At 39.8% G+C, this 10,236-nt stretch overlaps 1 protein-coding gene and 2 long non-coding RNA genes across 3 annotated transcripts in view; all 3 read right to left on the reverse strand.

Annotated features, from left to right (window-relative positions):
• Positions 1-1,262, reverse strand: part of LOC111869144 — a 3,128-nt gene extending 1,866 nt beyond the window's left edge. Inside the window, exon 1 of the long non-coding RNA XR_002843615.2 lies at positions 906-1,262. This is a non-coding gene — a long non-coding RNA (uncharacterized LOC111869144). The remainder of the gene's footprint in view (positions 1-905) is intronic.
• A 602-nt stretch (positions 1,263-1,864) lies between these two features.
• On the reverse strand, positions 1,865-4,790 carry LOC117282680. The gene is made up of 4 exons (XR_004513517.1): positions 4,624-4,790; positions 2,894-3,003; positions 2,456-2,745; positions 1,865-2,105 (listed from the first exon to the last, which is right to left on the reverse strand). It is a non-coding gene; the product is annotated as an uncharacterized LOC117282680 (long non-coding RNA).
• A 4,302-nt stretch (positions 4,791-9,092) lies between these two features.
• The window catches only part of LOC111869121, a 25,512-nt gene continuing 24,368 nt past the window's right edge, over positions 9,093-10,236 (reverse strand). The window contains exon 7 of the mRNA XM_023860347.2: positions 9,093-9,443. Coding sequence (XP_023716115.1) covers positions 9,387-9,443 — 57 coding nt within the window. The 3' untranslated portion in view covers positions 9,093-9,386. The remainder of the gene's footprint in view (positions 9,444-10,236) is intronic.

Below are 10,236 nucleotides of genomic sequence, written 5' to 3' on the forward strand. Positions count from 1 at the left end.
CACCAACCCTCATCCACCCAACGATCTGTCACGTCCCAGTGCTTTCCCTTGTGTCATGGTTGATCAGGCCATGAGCAACTCTGGGAAATGCCTGGTCTCCAGAAGGCTGGTCAAGATGGTTAAGCCAGTGCATACGAGTTGGACTACTGGGGTGGTCTGACAAGTTGTCGGAAATTGGCAGCCCCTCCACTGAAACCCTGAAAAGCAAAACCCAGTTGACTGTAATCTCCCTGCCATATTGGTGTCTCAATAATGAATTCCCTCAAAGCTTTGACAGCTATGAAAATGAGAAAATAATATTTTTAAAAATAATCTAAAAAAAAAAATTACCTGTGAATATTCACTGTCTTGGTTCCTTCCAAAGAATGCAGTCACAACGCTCTTCCGAGTTGCTTTGTTTGGGTGGTCTCACAAGTTCTACGTAGACAGTAATTCACCCCTCCATTTCGACTGCCGGGAAGAACTGTAACACAAAGTGCATGTAACATAAGAAACCCTGCCAACAAGTACGAACGATTTTCAACATTTCTTGTTGTAGCAGCTATTTCCAGGCAGTCTCAAATTAACTTCAGATGAATTCCTAACATCTTGTGATTCTCATAATATTAAAGTACTTCATAGTTTTCTTAAAAATATTATCCAACTCTGATTAAAACTTTATTATTTATCAAGTAAATTAATTCAAATTTATAAGGCAGCAGTATATATAAAGGAGGATTCTTTGAAAGAAACCACATGAATTAACTCCCATGCCAAAAAAGAGTTGACAATGACAATCCCAAAAACCACTTAACTGTACTCCCGCTGATATTCTGCTGTCGACATAATGAACTCCCTCCATGCTCTTCAGCTATGATAATTAGATATTGATAATATTAAAAATGATCTCAAAAGAAGGGAATTACCTAAGAATATTCAAACGGCTCCTCAGGGGCTCTGTTGTCCTTCCTTCTCTTGGCTGCAGTCGCAATTCAATTCCACCCCGGGCCAACTCTACACCAACACTCATCCACCCAACGATCTGTCACGTCCCAGTGCTTTCCCTTGTGTCATGGTTGATCAGGCCATGAGCAACTCTGGGAAATGCCTGGTCTCCAGAAGGCTGGTCAAGATGGTTAAGCCAGTGCATACGAGTTCGACTACTGGGGTGGTCTGACAAGTTGTCGGAAATTGGCGGCCCCTCCACTGAAACCCTGAAAAGCAAAACCCAGTTGACTGTAATCTCCCTGCCATATTGGTGTCTCAGTAATGAATTCCCTCAAAGCTTTGACAGCTATGAAAATGAGAACATAATATTATTAAAAATGATCAAAAAAAAATAAAAAACAAAAGGAAATTGCCCGGGAATATTCACCGTTTCTCTTCCTTCTAAAGCATGCAGTCACAACGTTCTTCCGAGTTCGCTGGCAAGTTGACCATTACAGAAATTCAGCCCTCCATTTCAACTACCTCCAAAACTGCAACACAAAATGAAATTGAAAATTAGAAAATAATAATATTAAAAATGATCCGAAACAACTACAAAAGGAAATCACCTGCGAATATTCACTGCCTTCCTTCCTTCCTTCCTTCCACGGCATGCAGTCACAACGATCTCCCGAGTTGCTTTGTGGGGTGGTCTCACATGTTGTCCGTAGACAGTAATTTGCCCCTCCATTTCAACTGCCAGCAAAATCTGTAACACAAAATACATGTAACATAAGAAACCCTCCCAGGAAATATGATTTTCACCATTTCTTGTTGGAGCAGCTATTTCCAGGCAGTCTCAAATTGACTTCAGAAGAATTCCTAACATCTTGTGACTGATTATATTCTCATAGCAAAAGAAAACATTTCCTCACTCATATATCTCGAGTTCCAATAAAACTTGTACATTTACATGCCGAGAGAAATAAAACAATCACCCAGATCATGCTCTGAAAAACGAAACATACCTGATCTCTGACCTGTTGTCCACGGGCCTCCACCTAAGCTTCTGTCGGACCACAGATATCTTTCATCCAGTGACAGAAGGCTTCCCTCTTAGTCCTCAGACCTCCATTCGACCCTCTTCTTCAACACTTCTCATTCCAGTCTCAAGCTCCAGGGAGTAGAACGTCTCCTTCCTGTTTGATGTAACCAGAGAAAACAAATTAATCAGATATAAAGGACTTCATAGTCTTCTGGAAAATAATATCCAAGTTGGGATTAGAAACTTTAATATTTATCAAGTATATTAATTCAAATTTATAGGGCAGCAGTATATATAAAAGGGGATTCTTTGAAAGAAACCACATGAATTAACTCCTATGCCAAAATGAGTTGAAAACGTGAAACTCAAAAACAACAACTTAACTGTACTTCCACCGATACACTGCTGTCGACATAATGAATTCCCTCCATGCTTTTCAGCAATGATAATGAGACAATGATAATATTAAAAATGATGGTTAAAAAAAAAAAAAAAANGAATTACCTCAGAATATTCATACAATTTTCTAAGGGGCTTTGTCGTCCTTCGTTCTCCCTCCTGCAGTCGCAACGCCATTCCACCCCATGCCAACTCTGCACCAACTGTCATCCACCCAGAGATCTGTCAGGTCCCAGTGCTTTCCCTTGTGTCATGGTTGATCAGGCCATGAGCAACTCTGGGAAATGCCTGGTCTCCAGATGGCTGGTCAAGATGGCTGAGCAAGTGCAAACGAGTTGGACTATTGGGGTGGTCTGACATGATGTCGGTAATGGGCAGCCCCTCCACTGAACCCTCTGAAAAGCAAAAACCAGTTGACTGTAATTTCACTGCCATACTGGTGTCTAAATAATGAATTCTGTCCACACTTTGACAGTAATGAAAATGGGACAACAACAATATTAAAAATGATCTCAAAAAGAAAAGAAAAGAAAAGGAAATTACCTGAGTATATCCACCGTCTTCCTTCTACCGCATGCAGTCACAGCGCTGCTCCGCGATGGTTTATCAGCTGCTCTGACAAGTTGTCGGTAATCGGCCCCTCCACTGAAACCCTGAAACACAAAAACCAGTTGTCTGTAATTTCACTGCCATATTGGTTTCTCAATAATTAATTTCCTCCATGGTTTGGCAGCTATGAAAATGAGACAACAATAACATTAAAAATGATCTCAAACAAGAAAAGAAACAGCGACTGAAATGATCATGTACAAACTGGACCCCAGGTGTGTAATACGTTTCGAACTTTCCAGTGTTTACATTGCGAGATGACTTGCAAGAGAGTAGGAAATTTTGCGAATATGCCGCTCCGAAGCTTGGTCACGGCATTCAAAACGTAACATTTTCACGTCTCCGGATTCCGCCGTGGCACCACGCTAATATAAAAAACGCTTATGCCACCGTGTTCCCGACCTTTCGGCAATGTTCCTGCACCGGGTGCACCACAGAACTGACCCCCACTCCTGTAAATACGCCGGGTTCAGGCGAAAATATAACTAATTTCCCGTCTGTTATTAAACGTGACACCACGTAATGTAAACACCGCTTAAAATGACCTGGATTTCTCATGACATGTGTTTATTGGTGAAAAGTTCCATCTTCATATTTTGACCAATTTGAACATTTCCTCCGGTCCTTGAATTCCAACAAATTAGGTTCTTAAAACGTTGTCTGCCTCTCGCTTCCGCATGGAAGGTAGGGCCGATTTTATTCCAGTAACTCAGTACCTGACGCATGCGAAGACGTAGGCTGAATGGGGAGAGTTTCCAGAAACCCAAACTCCCCAAAACTACTCATTGCGTCCTTTTCGGAAACGACTCTATCATAGGAACTTCCATGTTATCGAACCCCTCGAGGTAAGACGCAAAAAGAAACCCGAATTTTTACCTTGAAGACCATTTTAATATTATTTTTCGATCTCAACTTAAACCTTCCAAGTGGTCTCTACATCTCAGGTTTAATCCAATTCAAATGTCATTCCTCCTATTTACGTGTGCAATCCATTGCAACCCTCCGGCTTTCACTACCGAAAAAAACAATCTGACTGCGAACTTTACCCGTCATCTAACGCTACTACTCGTTACTAACACCGGTCCTCGCAGTATCAACGGAAAATACAGCATGGTAAAAATAAAATAAAAAAAGAGGAAAACATGTTCTACACTATTCCGTAACGTCCAGTGTTTACTGAAAAGTTCATATACTGATTTCACCTTCAAAGAACGCTTATCAGTGGGGCAAATTTCAAGTAGATAGGTCCTCTAACAATTTTACCATTGTCCATTTTAATATCTTCAAATCTTAATCTTAGATCCCCCAATTTGACACAAGATTTACGATCTCCTCTTCTGCCTCATGTCACGTCCTCTTCCTTTTTGTCAACCCGTTGCTAATTTACCCCTCGATGTTCATCCCTTACACATACAGGTCGCCTGCTGTCGTCAAATGACGGAGAAAACCCACAGATTATTCACCCTCACTTTACTTAACCCCAAACCTTAATCCATCTTACGGGCACATGACAAATAGGGGAAAAGAGTAAACATCTTCAAATACTAAGTATTGAACTACCAAATACTCAGACTTTAAGTAACTTAAAATAAAATATTGTGCAACTGTAAAAACCTGGAATTATCGGCATAATCCACTTCAATAATTAATTATATCGAGCTTACCTGCTAATTCATTACGAGCCAGACACACCACAAGGGCCCATGCAATGACAAGCTGTACGCTCTACACCCTCTACACGCTCTCCCAACAAAAGGACCTCTTGGACCTCTTAGACCTCTTCGACCCTCTTCGACTGTATTCCTTCAGCTGCCACCACCAAAATCAACAAACTGCAGGAACCACGTCACATATATACCCTTTGGGGGGTGGGGTTGGGGGGGTGAAAGAGAAATGGGGGGAATAAATAGTGGTGGTGGAACTTCACTATTAGACGCTATTAGACAGACTAAAAAAAAAATAGATGACCAGGATTTCTCCTCTTCATGACAAATGTTTTAATAATGGTGGTGGTGAAAAATTCCATCTCGATATTATGATGGCTTTGAACATTATCATGTCCTTGAATTCCAAGAAATTTGGTATTTAACGGCGCATATATTCACTGTGGGGTGGGGTGATAAATAGTAGGAATAGAACTTTACTATTATACAGACTAAGATGACCAGATTTCTCCTCTTCATGACAAATGTTTTTGTAATGGTGGTGGTGAAAATTCCATCTCGATATTATGATGGGTTTGAACATTATCATGTTCCTGAACAGCCCCGTGACACTCTCATGTTATTGGTTGGCAACATGGCCGCCATGACACATCGGGGCAATGCTGCTGCCATCTATTCACAGCTTACGTGAACTAAATTTAAAATGGCCTCCAGGGCCGAGAGCACAATCGGTAAGAAGGCATGCTACCTTAGAAACTATTTTGAGTGCTCCCCTTGACCCCCTTAAAATTCTTTTTTTCCGCTTCTTGCAATAAATTTCAATATCACTAGTCGAGGAGGATGATTGATAAATTGGAAAGCATCTACAAGGAGGCAACTGTGGCCTGAGAGACATACTATCAAGGATTAGCTTTGAGGGGTTGAGGAAAACCACAAATAACCTTCTGCGGGATAGTCGATGGACCACGCAGCGTGCCCATACTGGCAGCACTACAGATAGCTAAATTTCTTGTTATGGACTGCAATGCTGAAGTATAGAATATGCAGTATGACAAAATGCCCATTCCCCACTACGTACGCGCTGATGTCTATTCAGATGACTCTCATGACTGAATGATTTATTACACATGCTGCAGCAAAATGTCTGCTCCACACTGTGTATGTGCTGATGTGTCCTCAGATTAAACTGTTGACTGAATGATTCACTATGCTAATCACAGGAATATGACTGCTCCTCACTATGTACAGGCTGAAGTTCATTCAAAGTACTCTGGAAAATGAGAGTAACATGACAATTCCCAGTAGGAAGACAAATGGGTTTGACAACCCAGTGGAGTCAGATGTTAAAACGGGTTGGCATGAAAGTGGTGACAGAAAAAAGTGGCAAGGCAAGGAGAGGGATGAAGACAGAGTACACAACAGCCCCTTGTGTGGTGCGAGCCTGTGTCCGTTAGCATGCATATCAGTTTGCAAGTGAATAAAAGTTAAAGATGTATAGGTGACAAAATCTTAGGGGGGAGGGGGACTAAGTGCACTGAATTTAAGTATAACTCTTTCAAGTTATTAGTGTTGTCATTCTACTATATTAAATTTCCGAATTCCAATTAATAATATTATCAACAGTGTGTAATTTTACTGAACAATTACACAATTAAACCTAAATTTAAACATACTTCAGTACTTTCAGTTGACTGCTGTCCTCCACAGCAATGGTGATCGGGGGGGGGAGTCCCTCNGCGCAGGCGACAGTCATGGAGTACACTGTTGAACATCGAGTGTTTCTAGTGCCTAGTTGAAAACGGCAGACACTTTCAACACCTGCTCTAATCATGGCACACAATCCAAGATATGTGTAAATTACTTTAATATCTGTATGGTATATTTTATATTACAGCTCATTTTGTCAGGCCGGTTCTATATGAATCACCCTGTATTATATTACTCCACAAGCTGATTCAACACTTCTTTATTGAACTTTCCTTTTGTAATAAACACACAAAATGACATTTTTCCTGTTAACGATCAACAGGGCATACAGTATGTTCATGTGACCAATCAATAGTAGTCATCTGAATTACCAAATTCAAATGATATATCATTTTGTAACTAAATGAGCAACAGATTTATTCACAGCACACAGTGGAAGGGCACAGATAACATAAGAGCAAAAGATAGATGATTCATCAGAATTACGTTTACAAGCTGTTGTTCAGTTTCAGTAACTATACTCCACTAATCAACAGCTTCCACAGCTCAACTAACATGATAACTGTACATGAATATCAAGTCATGTCTGTTTCCACTCAACAAGACGGTCTTGTGCACATTCAGCAATCAGAATAAAACAGACAGTGAAACGCAATGACATTATATACCATGGGATGCAGTTATTTCCCATATCATTCAGAAAGGTTAGCAACTGCAAATAACTCCAGTTTCTTACAGGATTCTGCAAAAATGCAGGATGCAATAGAGTAAATATGTCTGACTTATAGCAAGAAACACTGTAGCATGCCACATGTCACGTATATTTCCATTAGTCTAAACCCATCTCTACAGCTCTATGATTTATTACACACATCAAAATGTTTGCACTGATGTGCCTTCATAGTATTCTGATGATGGAATAACTTATTACACACATTACAGGTAAATGGCCGCTCAGCACTATGTACACGCTGATGGTTCATCATGCATCCCTTACGACTGAATGACTTATTACATAATTCACAGCTAAATGGGCGTTCCCCACTATGTATGCGCTGATGTTTCTTCAAATTACTCTGATCACGGAATGGCCTATTACACACATTACAGATCAATGGTTGTTCCCCAGTATGTATGTGCTGATGAGTCTTCATATTACTCTGCTCACGGAATGACTTATTACATAATTCTCAGAAAAATGGCCGTTCCCCACTATGCATGCGCTGATGTTTCTTCATATTACTCTGATGATGGAATGACTTATTACACACATTACAGATAAATGGCCTTTCCCCACTGTGTGTGTTGATGTCTCATCTGAATGACTTATTACATAAGTCACAGAAAAATGGTCGTTCCCCAGTAGTTAGTTATTGGAGAGGGTGTGTTTCCCCGTGCACTTAGACCTGTAGTGGTCCATTGTGCTTCCCTCTATGATTTCTACCAGTCTCTATATCCTACCGGTGCTGGTGCTTACCATCAGTCCCTCCCAGCCGAAACCGGCTCTACTAGCTGAGTGGTATCTATAATGCTTCCCCCATCTACCAGAGGTATTAGAGACTGCTGTTGGGCGGGAAACGTCCGTTGATTTGGCTCAGTGACCTCCTTCGGAGATATGAGGTTCTTTTATGTGCCGTAAAGCTACGACACGGGACCCATAGCTTAAAGTCCCTCCCGGAGGACTTGTTCCCTGAATTTTTCCACCCTTAAAAATTTGACGACCTCTGCCAGGTATTTGAACCCGCGTACTACGAGTCATGAGGTGGGAACGTTACCTCTAGACTATGGAGCCGCTTCGTTCCCTAGTATGTATGACCTTGTGTTTCCTCAGATCAATCTGCCGGTGGAATGACTTATTACACACATTACAGATAAATGGCTGTTCCCCACTATATATGCGATTATGCCTCTTTAGATTATGCTCATAATTAAATGACTTATTACAAATATCACAGCAAAATGGCCGCTGACCACTATGTATGCGCTGATGGACCTTCAGTGATCCCTTTTGACAGAATGCCTTATTACATAAGGCACAGATAAATGGTCGATCACCAGTATGTAAGAGCTTGTGTTTCTTCAGATAATCCTGCTGACGGAATGACTTATTACATACATCACAGTTAAATGGCCTTTCCCCACTATGTAGGCGCTGATGTCTCTTCATATTACTCTGATCATGGAATGACTTATTACACACATTACAGATAAATGGCCGTTCCCCACTATGTATGCGCTGATGTGTCTTCAGATGACTCTGTTGACTAAATGATTTATTACACACGTTGCAGCAAAATGTCTGCTCCCCACTGTGTATGTGGTCATGTGTCCTCAGATTAAACTGTTGACTGAATGATTCACTACTCTCATTACAGGAATATGGCCGCTCCTCACTATGTACATTTCGAAGTTCATTCAAAGTACTCTGGAAAATGAGAGAAAGTAACATGAAGAATCCTAGTAGGAAGAGAAATGAGTTTGACACCTCAGTGCAGTCAGATGTTAAAATGGCTTGGCTTGAAAGGGGTGACAGATAAAAGTGGCGAGGCGAGGAGAGGGACAAAGACAGATTGCACGGCCCCTTGTGTGGCGCGAGCGTGTGTGTCCATTAGCATGCATGTCAGTTTGTGAGTGAGTAAGAATTAAAGATGTCTTGGTGAAACAATCAGAGAGAAAAGTGGATTAAATTCCAATTAATGAATATTGGCACTCTGTATGTCTTAAAAAGTCAGAAGAGATGTAATTGACAAGAGTTCCAAATCTTAATGTGGGAGTATTTGTATTTATTTTATCTCATTTTGGCTAGATTTACCATTTATGTCTGTTATTATGATACAAATTTTGAGGATTTAATTGAACCTGCAAAAAAAAATAGCTGGATTTAAATCATTCTTATCAAAAGTAGTAAATCACATTTAAATATAAATAAAATCGTTATTTATTTTTTTAAAAAAATATTACTTCAATTTCATTCATTATGATTAATGAGATCTTCTCTGAGAAGAATTCATCTTAACAAAACTACAGTTTTCCGTAAGTTGGCTGTCTTGCGCAGTTCAGTGCCAATGCCACAAATGAAGCTTTAGTTGACGCACTGTACAGATGTGGATTAACTGGAACAACATTTCTTGGTTACATTGTGTTTCTCAAGCATCATGATGCCAAAAGCAACTTATTGTTGGAAAGGAAGAACAGTGACTAAAAGTACACATGAGAAAACACCAGCTCAACAGAAAAATGACTGCACATTTTACAGAAATTTGTTAATTTTCTGCTGTGCTACTTGGTTACTGTTTCCAGTGTTGCCACACATCTAGAATGAAGTTTCCAAATCAAGTAAAAGTTGAAGTTTCAATACATTATTACTAATTTCTTCTGAATGGTGTATTGAATGTAAATGTAATTCTGCAAAATCATTCCTTAAAGGCCTAAGTTATAAGTGTAAATATTTTGAAACTCATGGTACCAATTCTTACATATTTTTTATCTAGTATAATGAATGAGGTGAAAAACTTCCATATGATCTCACATGTAAATTTAGTGAAAATTGAAAGTGCAATAATTTTTTAACAAGTTATTGAAATAAGTCCATATTTTTTATGGATTTCAGAATAAAAGAAAGAACAATCTGTACAAATTTCATTCATTTTGTACTGTTTTAGGTATATCCTATACATCCTTAAGCTGCATTGCCACTGTTTAACAAATTATAGAATTAAATAAAATTATGCATTTGTAAGGTTGTATAGGCAAAAAAGGTACAGTTGTCCTTGTGCTTAACTAATTAAGCACTATGACATGAAGGCATATGGTGAGTGGATGTTTAGATCAACATCTCTGTGACCTCGAAACTAGCTGGAGGTGACTGGTCAGCTTCAAGCCCCTGCCACTTTATCCCCGGGGAAA

This window comes from Cryptotermes secundus, unplaced genomic scaffold, assembly GCF_002891405.2.
Source record: "Cryptotermes secundus unplaced genomic scaffold, Csec_1.0 scaffold618, whole genome shotgun sequence".
In the NCBI taxonomy this organism is placed as follows: Eukaryota; Metazoa; Arthropoda; class Insecta; order Blattodea; family Kalotermitidae; genus Cryptotermes; species Cryptotermes secundus.